General features: G+C 35.5%; 2 protein-coding genes across 3 annotated transcripts in view; one reads left to right on the top strand and one right to left on the bottom strand.

Annotated features, from left to right (window-relative positions):
* The window catches only part of SERPINE3 (serpin family E member 3), a 31,307-nt gene extending 29,072 nt beyond the window's left edge, over positions 1–2,235 (top strand). Inside the window, exon 9 of the mRNA XM_077752597.1 lies at positions 2,192–2,235. Coding sequence (XP_077608723.1) covers positions 2,192–2,235 — 44 coding nt within the window. The remainder of the gene's footprint in view (positions 1–2,191) is intronic.
* The window catches only part of INTS6 (integrator complex subunit 6), an 83,189-nt gene continuing 64,960 nt past the window's right edge, over positions 562–18,790 (bottom strand). For both annotated transcript variants that reach the window (XM_077752595.1, XM_077752596.1), the window contains 9 exons: positions 18,023–18,117; positions 15,760–15,870; positions 14,511–14,726; positions 12,736–12,862; positions 11,543–11,685; positions 11,106–11,337; positions 6,504–6,875; positions 5,409–5,502; positions 562–3,852 (listed from right to left, as the gene is read on the bottom strand). In XM_077752595.1, coding sequence (XP_077608721.1) covers positions 3,759–3,852; positions 5,409–5,502; positions 6,504–6,875; positions 11,106–11,337; positions 11,543–11,685; positions 12,736–12,862; positions 14,511–14,726; positions 15,760–15,870; positions 18,023–18,117 — 1,484 coding nt within the window. In that variant the 3' untranslated portion in view covers positions 562–3,758. The remainder of the gene's footprint in view (positions 3,853–5,408; positions 5,503–6,503; positions 6,876–11,105; positions 11,338–11,542; positions 11,686–12,735; positions 12,863–14,510; positions 14,727–15,759; positions 15,871–18,022; positions 18,118–18,790) is intronic.

The raw sequence follows: 18,790 nt of genomic DNA, 5'->3' as shown, positions 1-18,790 counted from the left end.
CATTTTTAGTGAATGTGGATTTGAAAAAAATTCAGGTTTCTACTTCTAGGGAAGACTTAGAAAGATCATGAAAGTAATATAAATGATTCAACTTGACTTTCCCTCCCAGTTGTTGCCTCCCTTTCTCATCCCCAAGGACAAAAGATAGTTCCTTCAGGGCACTAGCGTATCCAAGGAGTCTGACTCAGCAACCCCAGTATTCTAGTGAATGCACCTGGGTTTCTATAGTTTTTCTGTTGATCTTTCTCAAGCGTGCTGAAATTACACAAAAATGAAGTGTTTGCCCAATTACTTCTTAGTTCCACAATGCGACTTCATCTTAAGCCAGAAATGGTATGGAACAGGCAAAGCCTCAGCACATCAGGACAGCAGAGGTCCTTTTAGCTTCAGCGGTGAAAACAGATTCAAAAGTCCTCTCAAGTGTTTCCCCCTCCCCCCTGACAATTATTTATCAGCCTAGGAAGGAAATGAGATTCTCAGTAAAGAGTTGTTGGCAAGTCGAAACAATGTGTTAAAAAGAAATAGGATGGAACAAGACTAACAAAATCAAGCAAAAGTGGATCTACTTTAACTAAACATCAGGCATTATTTTTATTTATGGAGAGAAAAAAAGTCAAAAGTTAGAATAATGAAAATTACGCATAGGTTTTACACAAATTGTTAAGGAAATACTGTCAACATCATTTTATCTGAGAATCATTTGCATACTGCTGTAACTTGTGCTAGAAATCAAAAGAACACTTCCGTGACAAAAAGGATGAAGATAATCATTCACTAGGAAATAATCTATTGGGGGATTATTTGGGGGAAAAAAGTCCATCAACAGAATATATCCTCCTAGGATTTCACCATGATCATCCCACCCCCATATTTATTAGATGAAATTGTCACTTATCACTCAGAACAGGCAACAGAGAGCCCCGCTCTTAGAAAGGATACATGTCCAAAAAATGAAAGATGAAAAAAGTGACAGGTTCTACTCCCTCAAGAAACAGAGAAAGGACTAAACATGAATAGAAAGGTCACTGTCAAAAGCGGATAGCCAATAAAGCTTGATGACAGTTAAAAGAGAACGATTTTGGTTCGGAATTCAACTGCATAACAATGACGTAAAACCTATGAACTAGTAAAGGACACACCACTGTTTCAATGACAGGAGTCTTCAGAACTGCCTTAGCAAACACAATGAAAATAAAAGGCTAATCCAAAACCAGTTCCATAATCCGCCGCCCATCTGAACATAGTCTTTGTGAATTTATTTACCTCTTTCTGGGAGGTACTTGCCCACACCACACAAGGCAAAGTGGCTACTCTTCTGGTGAGAGGGGTGTCGAAGAGATAGAAATCAGTCTCAGCCTTCAGTGCACCTAATTGACAAATCTTACTGATAAGGGCAAATAATGGATCCATTGACATATGGGACATATATGGGAACGTTAAGAAAAACGATCTTAATCTCAAGATTAAACTGTTAGAGAATATAGTTTGTCCAGCCTGAAGTCACCCAGTGACCTAAAGGGCCTACAAAGACAGGATATTCCCCTCAAATACAACCCCCCTTTCCTTATAAGAACTCTAGAGTATTTCACTAATGTAACAAATATGCCCAGTTTCTTAAAATGTAAAAAAACCCTTCAAGATGGGATATTAAGCTTGAGTTTTGATTACTTTCAAACCTTACGGCTAGGTTTTGGATGAGGTTATCGAGTATGGTGACAGAGAGATTAAGGACAGAAAGAGGAGACTGAACAAACTGCTCTTCCCAACTCCCTCCAGGGTTCATCCCCCAGATGTAATCAAGGGGAAGGGTTTAAAGGATTATCACCTCATGAGCAATCTGTGAAATGTAAATAAGAACTTCCTGATAAGGAAAGCTGCTAAACATTGGAAAAGACTATTTACCTTTCCTAAATATTCTTGTTAAGTATGAACTTTAATCTGAATGATTTGTAATCCGTTCTATTAATCTCAGAATCTAAACATACATAATTTAAGACAATTAAGACCAGACAATATATTCTGGGTTTTGTGTAGCTCCTGAATTTAGCAGTGACTGCAGGTAATCACCTTGACAATTCCATCTATTAAATGATATCCTGCTTTAAAGGTATTTTGTAGAGGTAAAAAAGTTTTAAAGAATTGCATATGAAAATATTGTTAAGTTACATTAAATGCTTCTTTTTCTTGACAGGATTCGTCTTCAGTGTTGGGAGCGTTTCAAATCCCCTAGACTAAATTAAGAGATCTCAAGCATGTTCTCCACTTTCGTCTATGCTTTTCTTCATAAAAAGTTACAATTGCATTCTGCTATACCCTTGAAATTTTAAAAATGTTCTGCTAAAGTCTAAAAAGATAAGGGTATGTAATTTTCAAATATGAAACTAAAATTCCATCAATTTTACTATAATTTTATAAATTTATTTTGCCCTCTCTTAATCTAAATGTATTTTAACCTTCTTTTCTATTGGTTACCCCAAAAGCACTACAAGGCACAGCAGTGATCTATGAAAGGTGAGTGAGTCTGGTCACAGGGTCAGCACCCTCAGGGAAGACATGTGAGAGGTCGTGGTGGGCTGAGAGTGGACAATGAATAGTGTTGGTTTTCCTTATCCTGGGTACTTCAGGGGGAATACAAAATGAGCAAAGTCATCTTAAATGTTTCCTTTCCATTTAGCTTCTAAAAAAAAAATGGAGAATTTAAGCGTAAAGAACAGCAGAGGAGAACAAAGAGATCCCCTCTGAACTCCTAATTTGTTGTGGGGCTTTTCTAAGCATGGCATCAAGCTGCTAAAGGCTAGCCATTCCAGAGTAGGTGGTGTACCCCAAACTTCTAACTCCCTAACTAAGAGCTTCAACTTGGTGCCATCCACAATCCTAGTGAGAAAGGAAAAGGGCGTTGAAGGGGAGTAAGGAAACCAATAACGTCAAAGATGTCTGCTTTTTAAATAGCTTTTAAAGTGTCTGCCTATTTGCCACAGATACCGTCTTTTCTATTATCTAGGCAGAAATGGGAGTATGTTGGCGTAGCCAACAAAATCTAAGAACATAGAGTAGAAAGACAATGCAGATTATGTAACAGGTAATTACAGTTAGCTTTAACAAATATGAACTTCAAGTGGTGTATTTTTCCAACGCTTAAAAAGCAAGGCCTTTAAAACTCCATTATCCTTAAGATGGTTTTAAATGATTACTTTAAATGTGATTATTTCCTAAACCACACAAGAGTAAAATAGAGCATTTATTGATGGAATAACAAAAGTGCTTTTCTTAAATATTCTTCAAAATACATTTGTACAACTTACAATAATATATCCAAAATAACTGTATATACAAAACATTACCTAGTTTTAATGTATGTGCTTTTTTCCCCAAAAATTACAAAGTAACTTCTTTTTTATTTTTTCTTTTTGGCAAAGTTCAACCTTAACAGAGGTGACAATTTTAAAGGTTGGTTTAAGAAAATAGAACCTGAGGGAAATTGACACGCAAGAGTCAATGACAAGCAAGAGATTTGGAGGAATATTTTTAGTTTGTTAAATAAAAATGTGTTTTAGAGTGATATTTTTCACATTACAAAAATAAACCAAAATGAAGAAAAGGTCACTGTAAAATGATGGAAAAAGGATCTGTAGACTTGCTCTTAGTATTTCAAATAGCCAACAATGCATGTCAAAAAATGAATGCAAGATCACAACAGTCTTGTATTTACTTTGTATTTGGAGAAGATAGTGAAATAAGTGGCCACATTCTGTTTTCTTTTAATTGCTATTAATATGGTTGATCTGATTGGCTCGTCGATGAATTTCATCCAAGAAGTTCTCCAGTTGTTCTATTAGCATTCGCTTTTTAAACCTGTATAAAAAAATAAGTGACAGCACTCTCAATTTCTTTTTAATGGATATAGAGATCAGTATAATGCTTTTTTTAAAAAAGACAGAAACTGCCTTGGGAAGATTTTTCAAAGTAAAATGAAAATGAAAAGCAACAACTTTATGATACAGAAAATCTATTGGAAGATAATAAGCAAATCATTTTATCAGTGCAGAATTACAGTTTGTTCCTAAAACAAATAATCCAGGCAGATATCGAAGTCAGATATTTGTCCCACAACCATAAAGAAAAACCAAAACCCCTAACGCTGACAAGGGTTACAAATATTCCAACAATATTTGGGCTCCCAAAGCAATGATTCCAATAGCTTCTGATGCCCTTTAAAAGTTGTATGTTGAAGGAATAAGACCATTTCTCCTTCCCCATAAAAGGGAAGGAGAAATGACAGTTGGATAGTAACATTTAAAAACCCTGGTATTCTACTATTACAGTTTGAAAGCTAGCAAACCAAGGATAATTGACATCTGTTAGTAGAGGATAATATAGAAAACACTGAAAGTTCAAGTGGCAATTTAAAATTTACTTCACTAATATAGTAGACTACAATTGCATTCATCGACATAAGTTGTTAATATTGGTGACACTTTTTAGAATATCCAAAAACAGTGTCCAATCTATACCTACTTTTTCTCTACTTGTAAATGAGTATCGACAGCCACCATAATATTACACAACTCCCTAAGAGGTGTTAGAAGAGTGCAGGCCATAGGAATATAGCTAAAGCCGTGAAGAAGTCTGAGCTCACAGAATGTTATATAAAGAATAGGTTAAATAAAGAACATGAAAAGTTACTGCCTTATTTTGAACCTTCCAANTATATATATAACTGCTATATCTAAAAATGCCTTTATGAGTAGCATGGAAGAACCTGGGGGACTATGTATATTTGGAAGGTCAGATGAGATAACCCTAAGGTTTCTTTTAATACTAAAGAAGTCTTCAAAGAAAAATGTCTTATGTAGTCACTAAACTCATACAACTTTCTAGTTAACTGCACTTCATAGTTACCATTTATAATCTTGATCCACATTTCTTGTACTAAAGCACATAATCCTGGGCTACTGAAGCAATCAGAATAAGGCCCATTTGTCCAACTCTGCTCCCCTTAATTACATGTTTTCCCACGTACAAATGAACTACATTCAAATATTGTCTTCCAAGGTTATTTCTAATCACTCATTAATATTAACTGTAGTCCAAATATACAAAGGAGAAAAATTGAAGGCTATAAAAATAAAGACCCCAAAAAGCCAGAGACTAGGATCAATGAGAATTATGCCAAGTATCTATAATCTACAAGGAGAAAAGGCCCCTACTTGGGGAAGAATTTGTGTGTGGCTATTTTTTTAAGTGAGTTTCTTTCAATAAACTAAAACGGAGGAGGAGGAGGACGAGGACGACACAAGGCTGTGTCAGACACGTGCATAACACCACAAGTGCAAGCCACATGCTGTTACAACACTGTCAGCTGGGGACTCATTTCATAATCATTTCATAATGTGCAAGAGATTATTTACCTTGATGCTTCTTTAATGACATTTTGTAAAAATATTAGTCTTGTTTGTAAACTGCCTTGCACATGCTTCAGTAAAGTGAAGATTCTTTCATATTCTTAAAACAAGAGAAGCAAAGAGAAAGATTAAGTGGCTTTTCTATGCACTCTTATTCAATTATTTTTCTACTGTAGTTTAGTATATCAAGATCTGCTAGACGAAACCAAAATATTCTACCACTCATTAATATACATATTTCATTATATATCAACCAAGATAAAATAACTCATCAAAAACAGCATTTTTGGTAAAAGTTCCCATTGAGATATCAAACATAAAGCTTAGAAAGTATGTGACTAGCTTTTGGTACCAATCCCTGAAAAAGCAGCCGCCAGTAGCCTTTAATAAATCTCATCCTTGTAATTTAAATTCTCGACTATAGGTAACATGGTGGGGAGGGGCACATGGAGGGGAAAAAACTGGTTAAGAGTGCTCGTTCAGTTTCAAGTTTTCACCTAAAATTCTGCCAAGGACCGTAGTAAGCTCCTATATGGCAAGGACTGTCTTACCTACTTTTGAACCATCCATGAGTGGTTCCATTCTAGCAGGTGGTCTGTCAATCTGTCAACAACTTTGAATGGATGTCAATAATACTGAAATTTTATGCCAAAGTCCTTTTATATTCATGTCATAGTTTGCTTTTATAACTTTAGTGTTTTGACCTAAACATATCCCTGCTTGCGATCATAGTTTAACCCTGACACAGTGGTAGACACTATGTCAAAATTCTACAGACATGAAACCATTTGATATTTACGACATCTTTTTGGGTTTGCTGCTACATTAAATTCCAGTTGCTGTTAGAAGAATACTCGACTATGGGTTCTTGTCATGGTAGGAACTATGTGTTCAAGCTCTGCTCTCAGCCCCTGCTGCTTCCCATATCCACACCAGACTCCTCTGGATATAGCAGACATTTAATGTTTGTAGGCTGAATAAAAGATCAAATGTTGTTCAAAACTAATCTAGAATCAGGTATACGCTTTTAATTAATCTACTTTCTTTTTTTTTGAGCACACACAGGTATCAAATATGGGCTCTGCCTCTAATTATACATACTTCTTCCCGGCTTTCGGATCTCTTTCATTATTTGTGCTTTTAGTTCAGTGTTGACCTCTTCATGGCTTCTGCAGTGCATCAATTTCTTTCCTTTGTTAAGTGAAGATGCTGGTATATTCTCTTCAGGGCATTGTTCTTTATCCCTTGACTCCTCATGGTTTTCTAAAAATCCACCAACAGTGAGGTCGTTAGTTCCTAAATGGTCATGACCAAGGGCCTCTGTGTGATTGGTTGGTCGTTCCAGTAAACTGGCTGGAGAGGAAGTTGAAAATTCAGTATCCATAGCATTTGGTGTAATATCTGATGAAAGTTGGTCTGTAACATGATTTTCAACCACATCATCTACTGTCGAATCATTAGTGGCTTCTGAAACTAAAAACAAAAATAAGGAGAATTAATAATGTGAGCCAACTTCAAAGCACACAGTCAAAAAAAAAAGCTACAAATAATATTACAGCAGATCACAACTAACATCCTTGATGGATGCAAATTAACAAATAATATGATGTGGTTCTTAAGATTTGCCAAAGAGATGGTGGATATCAATGTGAAACATTTACAGTATTTACAAAATCTGTGTAATTTTTGCTCTTAAGAAAAAAAATGAAAGCCAGTTTCAAACAAGTTTTAGTTCTCTGCTTTATTCTATGGTAATCTGATTGAACAAGTAGATTTCTAATGGGAAACAAATATGACCAAGGTTATCAGGGTTACCCTTTCCTTAGAGAGAACCTAGTTCATTCCAACCTACCTCTGCCTAACGGAGTCTACTATCATTTAGAGGCAAAAGTAAAAACAGGGAGTCCAGTGTTCAATATTCTGTTGGGAAGACACTGTCAAACAGGTGGTACTTTACAGTACATTCTTGTCTTATAACCACTCATGCCATCTTCTTTAGTTGAGCAGTGCAGAATAGTGCCCACAGCCCGGTGCCCACTGCAGTTCATCAGCTACTGGACTTTAAAAAAGCTTGCAAATTCTTGCCCCCACCACAGAAAAAAACTGAATTATAAGTTCCCTGACTGCTCACCAAACCTCCAGGACACCCGCTGAAGTCATCTCTACTTCCCTCATTCATCATCCAAAGGTAAACTCATTCCTACAAAAATCCCTCAAACTTCTGACTCCCTCTTAAATCCCCATCCATGATTTTCAAATTTTCCTAAATATTCTCTATAACGACTCCTGCTTTAACTGAAACCCAGCTCTCTGACAAAGAAAACTGCTCGTCTTTTCAGACCTGGAGTAGCAACTGCTTCCTCTCAAACATCTCTTAAATAAGGATGTTCAGTCACCAATTCCTTCACCTTCCAGTGCCACTTCAAGTTATTTTCTCCTTGTACTCGCATAACACTCCTGCTCTGATAAATGGGAAGGAGAAAGTGGAGGCCACTCTCTTTGCTTATCAGTATCTTGATTGATCTCTAAGGCATACCTCTCTGATCATACTTGGTTCAGACTTCCTTCCACCCCCACTGTCCCTTGGACATTATCCTAGAGCATTACTACTCAAAGTGTGATCTAATACAAGCAGTATTATCATCATCAGAAAGCTTGCTAGAAATGTTCATCTTGACCTCTACCCTAAACAATGAATTCAGACTCTGCAGTTTAACTAGATCCCTTGGTGATTCAATGACACATTACAGTTTGAGAGTTCCTGTAGTATGGGACTTCAGTGTTGAAGCAGATCATCCGCCAAGAACATGGCCTCAATTCTTTCATTTCTCAACTCATCTGCCTCTCAAATCAAACACAAATTCATGGGCAGAGGAGCATAACCCTGAATTTTGCAGGACTCCTGCTGTTGGCTCTGTAACTCAGTCACTTTCTCTGTCCAATGATCAGATCCTAGCTTCTAGATTCTTCTTTCTTATCTACCCAACTTATATCCCATATGTGTTACTTTAAAAAAAATTTTTTTTAATGCTTATTTTTGAGAGAGCATAAGCAGGGGAGGGTCAGAGAGAGAGGTAGACACAGAATCTGAAGCAGGTTCCAGGCTCTGAGCTGTCAGCACAGAGCCCGATGTGGGGCTTGAACCCATGAACTGTGAGATAATGACCCGAGCTGAAGTCAGATGCTTAACCGACTGAGCCACCCAGTCGCCCATGTATTACTTTTTACCAATGTCCTAAATTCTTTCATTCTATTGTCCTCCCTGCCAGGCAAAACCCCAAATCTGCTGACTCTATCTATCTGCTTGCTCTAGATCTGCATTTGGAATGACGACCACTACTGGAGAAATAGGACCCAGCAATCTTATTACAACTTTTTCTCTCTCTCTCTCACAAAAGATCATTCTAACCTTCTCTGCACTCTTAACATCTCGGACTTTTCCAATCCCTCCTTCCCTCTCAGCAGCATACACCACCTCCTACTTCACTGAAGAAAGAAAAGCAGGGCTGTGAAATAGGAACTTCCTCTACTTCCCACTGTTCCACTTGTGCCCATACCCCTTCTGCATCAGTGGAAGTAGCATTCTTTCTTCTGGGCTCTGGACCATTCCTGTCTGCCTTCCCAGTGATTTTGTGGAAGCAAAATTGCTCTTGCTAAGGTAGCCAAAGACCAATAGAACTTTTCCAGTCCTTCTGACTGGACCTGTTTAAGAAGTGTATGAAACCACCAACCACTCAGTTCTCTTTCCCTTTAGCTCTCACGACACCATATTGTTCTCATCTCCTATCGCTCGGCATTCTTCCTTCTCAATCTTTTTTGAACCTTATTTCTCCCCTTAACTTTGGCACTTTGAAAGTTCTGTTCTAGGCTTTTTCTTCTCATTGTTTTCCTTGGTGTGATTTAATTCACTCCAGTGGGGGCTAACTGCCTCCTGCACCTCCCTCTTTATCCCAGTCTCTTATTCTGAGTTCTAAACTAAAATATCCATATTCTACCTTAGGATCTCCACGTGGCTAATTTAATAGGCACCGCTAAAATCACTCGTCATCTCTTCGTCTGCTCCACCCCATTCTCCTCACCTACTGAGCACCTCTCAACTCCTCTTTTGCCCTGGTTCCAACATCTAGCCAGTCATCATCAAGTTTTTGCTGATATGTCCAAGTATTTCTCAAATATATGTTCTTCTCATAACTCCACTAGCAGGTCATTAGCTCTTCCCTGGCTTCCTTAACTGGTTTCTGTCATCTAATAATTATTTAACAACACCAAATATCCTATCAGTGACCACAATCTCTAATTACCTTATATATTTTCTGTTTGTGGAGAAAAATTTGATTTTGTTTGATTCAGGGTTCAAATCAGGCCTGTACAATGTAATTGGTTTCTATGTTTTTAAACTATCCTTTAATCTACTAAATCTTTCTGTAGTTCTCTTTATTCTACACATTTTTTCCTGGAGATACACATATCCCATACTCTTTGTCCTACAGTTTCCCACAATCTGGATTATGCTAATTGTCTCCCTATTTTGTCATTTAATATGTGTTTCTATCCTTATATTTCCTATAAATTGGTAGATCTAGAGGCTTGATCAGATTAAGGTTCAATTTCTTTTTTGTTTTTTTGGCAAGAGTATTTTAAAAGTAGTATTGTATAATCCCTTCAGGATTTATATAATATTTGTTTTCTCTCCAGTTATAAGCCACAAATGATCACTACCTATAATTAATAATTCCATTAATTTACTAAGAATTCCCCTACATCCTTTCTTGTTCTTCCTTAACTGTATTCTGTACAGTACAGTCAGCCTGCTCTTCATTAAATGCTAATCAGATTAAGTCACCAGCTCTTCCTTCCAAACCTTTCAAAGATTCTCATTGTCTTTAAGGTCTAGAATCTTTACAGTGGCCTCCAAGGCCCTCCATGATCTGGCCTCACCCCATCTTTCATTTCTCACCTCACCTCATCCCCAACTTCTTTGCTACACTAGAATTCTTTCAGTTCCCTTACTTGCTTCTCTTTACTGTATATATGCTTGCACATATTCTTCTGATACTACTACTGTACACATAGTAGTATGCAGCACACTGCTTAGCACTAGCACAAAATGCACAGCTTTAGTGAAATAGTTCCCATTCATCCTTCAGATGTTGGTTTAAACATAACTTCCTCAATAAAGAGCCTTGGCCCCATGGACGAAATTAAATCCTCTTGCCACATGCTTCCAGAACGTACTTGACTTCCCTTTTGGAACATTCACCACACTTCTAATGAAATGTTTAGTGACCGTCTTTCCTCACTCATTCTAAATGAAGGCAGAGATCACTACTGTCTTGTTCACTGCTATACCTCAATGCCTAGGACTGTTTACAACAGCGTGTGTATTTAATAATTTGCTGTTGAAGTAACCTGAAAGTGAAAACCACCTTTCTATGGGTATTAACAACATCCATGTAATAACTGTTATTTTGAAATGGTACTTAGATCCTGATAGCTACAATAAAGTATAATAAATATACGAAATGTCCAACAAATGTTCACTAAAAGGACTACAGAATGATTACATGCTAATTTAGAATAAGCAATTATCTTCCCCAGACACTCTTAGATTTTATCATATTTTTCTATACTTTATTACAAAAATTTTTTCCCCACAGAAGAAACAAAAAGCAACAAATAATGTTTGTTTTTTCAAACTCTTACTTTTATGAAGAGGAAGGGGTTTAATAAGATCTGGCTGTGCTTGAGTCATAGGTACAGGTGGTCCTTTTCCTCCAATGTGATTGTTCACGATGGGATTCTGCTGTCTGCCTCGCAGGAGTGGAGACATACAGCGACGTCTTTTAGGGATCCCTTGCATATTTGGTTCTCCAGGTCGTTTATGTTTATTTTGAGGTCCAGCCACAAATTCATCTGCTTCATCTATCATCATACCCTACAACAAAAAAAGAATATAATTTCCCTAGCATTATATATAGTTTCTAGATGGCACAAGTAATTCCAGTTCCCATTAAAGCAACTAGATTACAACTATGTTAACATTTATTAGTCTACCAAGAAAACAGCTTCAGCTTACTTTAGTTAAATTAAGAACCGTTAAATCCACAAATGAATTATACAATGAAACATTTCAAGCTTACCTTTTTATCTAGCTTAAACGGGTTGCCAAATGTATGCAACCTTCGAGGCTGATCAGGATCAAGTTCTCTAAGTGGAGAAGGTACTTGCTTGAGGTATTCCTGGTAATTTCCCATTTGTGCTATAGGAACACTGTGCACTTGATCTTTTCAAACAGAACAGAGGAACAACAAAAGTTAACCTCACTGAAAGGACACTCTGTTTAATTATCAAATAATACCTTCTAATGCTACCTGGTGTTATCCTACACAGTCTTCCCTTACCATATATGAAAAATTGGTTTGTTTTATTGTGACATAAATGAAGTCCTTGAGATTTAACCCTAACCATAACCTTGAGATTTTTAAAATAAAATTTGTAAGAATTGATTTTACCTCTAAACAAAGCAAAAATACTGCAGTTAATTCGACTGTATAGGATAAGCCAATATGTGTTAACATTACCATGAAAAAGAAAGTCTCTTCTACTCTATTTCAAATAAGCAGAATTTAAGAAAGAAACATCACATAAGTAACCCTTTTTATATAAAGCTACGGTGGGAGGGGTCCCTGGATGGCTTAGCTGGTTAAGCATCCAACTCTTGATTTCTGCGCAGGTCATGATCTCATAGTCATGAGACAGAGCCCGACATCAGACTCTACGCCGAATGCCGAACCTGCTTGGGATTCTCTTTCTCCCTCCCTCTCTTATGCTCATGCTCTCTCGGTCTCAAAATAAATATATAAACATCAAAAAAAAACAAGTAAATAAAAGTATAGTTAGAATGCTTACATCAGAGATGGCAAAGAGTTAAATTCTCATCTGACTTGATCTCCAGTCAGTGCCATGGATATAATTAAAGAAATAGGACATGAATTCCCCATCCACGTTAAACCACCAGATGCTAGTACTGTGTATCACATGAAAATGATTGTGTGTGTGTACCTGTGTGTGTAAATGCATGAAGAAAGCCAAAAAAGATACTAAGCTGCTAATAAAGGTAGTCACCTCTGGGGAATAAAATTTGGGAAAAACAGTGATGGTAGAAACAAATTCTGAGAATCAGGGGATGACTCACTTTTTACTTCATTTGTTTGAATTTACAAAGAAAATGAAATACTACAATAACGCTTTAAAAGCTACATTACCACACTATGTTTTTTTCAGTATAAAGAAATTTACAAAAGAAACACCATTATGAAAACCATGATCCAACCTTCATCCTGTCCTTTAAGAAATCTGCGGGTACTCTTCAAAAGATTAGATCTCATTCTTGTTAAGTGATCCAAAAGATTCCGTCTTGGTATGTCATACGCATTCCTAAATGTCTGTGGCTTCAAATCCTATTGAAAACATTCAAAGACAAATTTATTTTCAAATATAGAATGAAAAGAGACTAAAATCACCAGTCTGCAGTACAGGTTTGGAAATAAGATATACAAGTCGAATTAGCTTTAAAAATAGAATAAAGAATTATGATGCAATCTTAATATACTATTTTGAGAACTAGAGGATAAAAAGTGGTAGTGAGCTCAACCAAATAATTCAAATTCACATCTCTCAAGATTTTATTATATATTCTGCCTAAGGAAATATCTTATAAAACAAACTTCCAAATTTTGAAAGCTTAAAGAAAAATAGCTTTGATGCATAATTTACATACCATAAAATCACCCATTTTAGGTACATGGTTTGATTAGCGTCAAATATAGTTGTGAAACCATCACCACAATCCAGTTTAAGAACACTTCCATCATCCCAAAAAAGTTCTTTGTGTCCATTTGTAGTCAATCTCTTTTCCTCTCCCCAGGCAACCTCTGATCTGCTTTCTGTCTCCCTACATCCCATTTTATAAATGGAATTTTGCTATATCACATCTTTTCTAACTAGCTTTTTTTCACTAAGGATGATGTTTTGAGATTCATTCATGTTGTTCATGTATCATTAGTCTGTTCTTTTTTACTCCAGAGTAGTATTCCACTTTATGGATAGAGCATATCTTTATCCACTTTCCAGTTGATGAACCGTTTTCTTTTCAGTTTTTGGCTATCCTGAACAATGCTACTATGAACATTTTCATACAAAGCCTTTATATGGACATACATCTTCATTTCTCTCGTGTAGATACCTACAAGAAGAACTGTATAGCCAAGTATAGCCAGTGTAGTGGGTGGGAAGTGGGATCACAATGGAGTTTCATTTTGCATTTCCCTAATGGCCATTAAGGTACAGCATCTTTTTATGTGCATGTGCAAATTTGTATATCTTATTTGGTGAAGTATCTGTTCAAATATTTTGCGATTTTTTATTAGATGTTTGTCTTTTCATATTGAGTTGGAGGACTTCTTTATGTATTTTGATACAAATTCTTTATTCTATACATACTTTTCTCCCAGGCTGTAGTTTGCTTGTTCATTTTACAAAGTTTCTTTTATAGACAAAAGTTTAAATTTTAATGAAGTTCAATTTATCAAGTTTTTTATGTGTATGCTTTTTGTGTTATATTTTTGAAATTGTCAGTCCTTCAGTCTCATGACTGAGGACATAAAAATGGGGACACCTGGGTGGCTCAGTCAGTTGAGATTCCTACTCTTAATTTCAGCTCAAGTCATGATCCCAAGGTGGTAGGATTGAGCCCCATATCCAGCTCTTTGATGAGCATGAAGCCTTCTTAACATTTTCTCTCTCTCTCTCTCTCTCTCTCTCCCCCTCTCCCCTGCTCTAAAATTTAAAAAAAAAACGTTTTTACAGAATTCAATAAATAATTAAGTGAATGGGTTGGTTTACCCATCTATTCATCAAATTGGCATATACAATTTTTTAATTCTAAAATTCACTCATTCAATGATAGTATTAATGATCAATATTTTGCAGAGATATAGAAGTATTCCCAAAGTTTGTACAAACTAAGTATCAGTTAACAGAAATTTTGATTTATGCAACAATACAACAGAATATATCTAGAGCATTACTAATTCATATAACTATTACCTTATTGAGCAAAGCAACTTGGAACCCAGTGTATTCTTTCATATTAAGGTCTAGCAGTCTGTGAGGAACATCCTCTGAAATTCCCTGGAGCAACTGTTGAAAATCTTTCCTATAAGCCATTGATAAACCATGTGATCGGCTTCGGACTTTAATTCCAGTTTCCTGTACTACTTTTTTGCCTACAGATCCGATGACTCGATCAGATTCTATTTTGGCCTAAAGTAAAAATAAATAAGAATTGGTCTTGACATAATCTAAATTAACAAATTAAATACTAATAGTTTTGGTATTCTATAAATTAAATATTTATTTATATTTAAAAAGTACGCAAGAAATTAAAACCTCAAGTAGCACAGTTCATGTCAAGTTGTTGGTAAACTAAACAGAACTTAAATAATAATTCTGTACAGTTTTAAGACATTATAATTATAATAACCTTCTGGAGCAGGGCAAACAAAAACAACTTCAATTTTATTTTATTTACTGACAACCGCTACACTTAAATCATGAAATGTTTAAGTGCATCCTAAATGAAAATATGTATTTCCAAATCAGAGGTGATATAAAATTAGGAATAAGATATCACAAATATTTACTTAAAGACACTATTATAGGCACATAATTAAATATTTACAGGTATAAAAAAAGTGATGTAGTTTTTCAATGACAGCAGTAGCAATTACTTTGACTCTTTCCAACCTACATCTCAATTAGCAGTTAAAGTAGCGATGGCAAGAGTCCTAGAAAAATGCATTCTATACAGTAGTAATATCTTGGCAGTCTAACTGTATACTGCTTGACCACCACAGCATCTATTACTGTGATATGCCCCCAAATGACAAAATTCAGTATTTTTAACAAATATTTCTAAAGAAACTCCCATTTTGAAAGAAAAAAAAATTTACAGGTTTTAAAACATAAAGCAAAAGAAACTGACTTTTGTTTAAGAAAAGCAACTTTCTAACATACATTTCTCAAAGGAAAACACAAAGAATGTTCACAATTTCTAGGACCACATTAATGAAGCCGTTTTCATAAACTAGGAATTATTATTTGAAATTAACATTCCAAAACAGCATACCACGAACCTGAGACTGAATTATGTTAATATATGACATATGTGGTTTTAAAACATTTAATACAGTCATACAATGTGATTCCAACAGAACCCTTAGAACTAGCATTTGGTCTGTTATGCATTCAAAACCATTCAAAATACTTAATGGCTCTCTCTATTTCTTAACATTACCTGTTGACTCAATTTTTTGAGGTATGAAATGACACTGTAACTAAGTCCATATTCCATACTGTCCGCTATTAGGTTAGGTGCTCCCATCATTCTAACAGCTTTCTTCAAAGGCTACAGGAAAAAATAAAATATCACTCAATCCTAAACTTGTCAAAAAAGTATGGCTACATATATTGTCAGTTTTGAAGATTTTTAAAAAAAGACTTTCTTCTTTTCTTCAATATAACATAGTATTTGTATTTCAGTGACATGTTTGCCAGTGGTAAGAAAGGTCACTTGAAATACTTTAAAAAAGGACTAGAGGCTATATTTTATCAACACCTGGGGCAAGAAAGGGGAAAGTCCTAGACTCCGTAGTATTCTTGGAGATACTAAGTTTAGAAGAAATAAGCAAGAGACACATCACAGAGACAGATTTAATAGAAATTAAGTAGTAAGTGGAAAAAAAAGTCAAGAAAAATGGAAGATTTCTACCTTCGGTAACTGGGTGGGTTGTGGCTCAACTATTCAGTAGCTTTGTTACCCTGGACCAGGTTATATCACCTCCCTGTCTCTAAAGTTTTTCTTTTGTGTAACAGTAAACAGTATTTACTTCATAAGGTTGCCATGGGATTAAATGAATTATACATGTAAAGCACATATAAAAGCATCTGATACACAGCAGGCGTTCAGTAAGTGCTAATCATTACTACTGGCATTATTAGTCGAACTGAAAAAATCGAAACAAGCTGTGAGGGAAAAAATAAGAAGGAAAAATCAGTCTAATATATGCTGTGGATGTGGTAGAGTGAAATAATTTTCAATTGTAAGGAGAGCCCAGCTGAAACCACTTGTGCAATGAAAAATATCACTAGCGAGACAGTCCAGTGTTATGTGAGTGGGATGCAGTTAGAAAAGGACGACAGCCATTCATTGACATCAGAAAGTGTATAAGCATTGGTGTCAAACAGAATCAAATCCAGCTCTGACATTTCAAATCCATGTAGCTTTGCCTAAATTCCCCAGTTGCTATGAAACATAAGTGAGACGGCATACGTAACAGTTCATATCCAGTATGTCTCTCTTTTCACTCTCTTACATGGCAGGCACTACGTGCTAGACACACAACTTACCTCTTATAACTCTAAAATGTGATTTTCAAAGCTCAAGAAATTAATGCTCTTAGTAGAGACCATTTAGGATTAGTTATAGTCAAATGCTATACTATTCTTACATTAAAAGTAAAAATAATGTTTAAAAGTGCTTTCAGCATTGATCTTTTTAGTAAGAGGTTACTTTTTCATAAAATAAATAATGTATTTAATAATATATACATTACGGTCTTATCTACTATGACACACTAGTTTTTAAGTACGGTTCAGCACTGAGCAACATGGGGGTTAGGAGTGCCAGCCCCCACATAATCAAAAATCCACAGATAACTTTGACTCCCCAAAAAGTTAACTACTAATAGACTCCTGCCCAGAAGCCGTACTCATAACATCATCAATTCACACACATTTTCTATCTAGTATGTATTATATGTTGTATTCTTACAGTAACACCTAGGTTTATCTTGATTTTTTGATATTTCCAGGCTATATGATTCATCTGTGAGTTTTTCAAATTTCCACAGATCTCAAAAAATGTTTCCATTATATTTATTGAAAAGAGTCCACATATTAGTGGACCTATGCTCTGGTTCTAAAGATATGATTCTAAGAGAATATATAGTTATGTACTTAAAAATATGTTTTTAGAGATTTGGGGAAGAATGCAACACAAACCATTCTGCACCCTTAAAGAGTAATAACTATAAAACCGCAATTTAACAAGGCAGTACAACAACTGGAGCTATTCTAAAAGCCAGGCTGCCTGAAGTGAACTCCAGTCTCCCACACATTAGTTATGTAGCCTTGAACAAATTACTCCATCTTTTAATGCCTTAGTTTCCTCATCTTTGAAATAGGAATGATGGTTTCTACCTCGTAGGATTACCATATAAATTAAATGAGGTAAAATACTTAGCATAATACCAGCCTAAGGTAAGCATTATATACATGTTCTCATCATCATTATCATTGCCATCATCATTATTCCACAAATCTCTGAAACCTTTCTTTCGCATTACATCTTTATCAGTCATCTATACACTCAATTTTCATGACACTTCTATATTCTACACATTCTATAACAGCAGTAAATACAAGTTTTAATACCTACAGTAAACTATAAGCATAATGTAAAATTTTATAACAAGTTTTATTTTTAATGACATTCTTACCCCAAGATAGTAGGGAGGCATTGTCTTCAAATAACTTTCAAACGACTGTCTCCACTTCAATGTTGGTTTTGCTTTATGTACTTTAAACAAGTCATCTATAAATGTACAATGTGAACAAACTATCATTATTCATTTTTTTCAGACATAAAAATCAAGTCAAGTTCATTTCATTTTTAAACCCTGCTTTCTTAGTTGTAAGAGAATAACATAAGACAAAATTTTTTTAACAAAATTAAAAGTGGCGAAATTTTGGTTCTGCCATTTGAATAGTAATACCATTTTAAAAATAAAAAGATGCCAATCATGATCTAATATTTCATGAAACAATAAAGGTAGTAAAATCAGGGAATACACAAGAAAATCTGTACACTACCTAGACCTTGATATAAAGCAGATTTGAGGACAGAAGCAAAGTATACAAGATGTTTTCTATAAAATATACCTACTAATATTTTGACTATAATATTTAAATCTGATGTAGTTCCATGGACAGAAAGTATTCTCCAACAGTAGTGCTCAAAAATTATAGCCAGAGGGTCCCCAAAAACTAACTTTAGGCTTTTATTATATCACTGGAACAAATTCATTCATTTAAAAAATATGTGCCAGGGTGCCTGGGAGGCTCAGTTTGTTGAGCATCTGACTCTTAAATTTGGCTCAGGTCATGATCCCAAGGTCCTGCAATCAAGCCCCACGTCAGGTTCTGTGCTGAGTGTGGAGCCTGCTTAAGATTTTCTCCCTCTCTCTCTCTCCCCCCACCCCCCACAT

The sequence above is a fragment of the Crocuta crocuta genome, unplaced genomic scaffold (genome assembly GCF_008692635.1).
Source record: "Crocuta crocuta isolate KB4526 unplaced genomic scaffold, BGI_CrCroc_1.0 scaffold190, whole genome shotgun sequence".
NCBI lineage: Eukaryota > Metazoa > Chordata > Mammalia > Carnivora > Hyaenidae > Crocuta > Crocuta crocuta.
The sequence above is the reverse complement of the archived record's forward strand: the minus strand, read 5'-3'. Positions and strand labels throughout refer to the sequence as shown.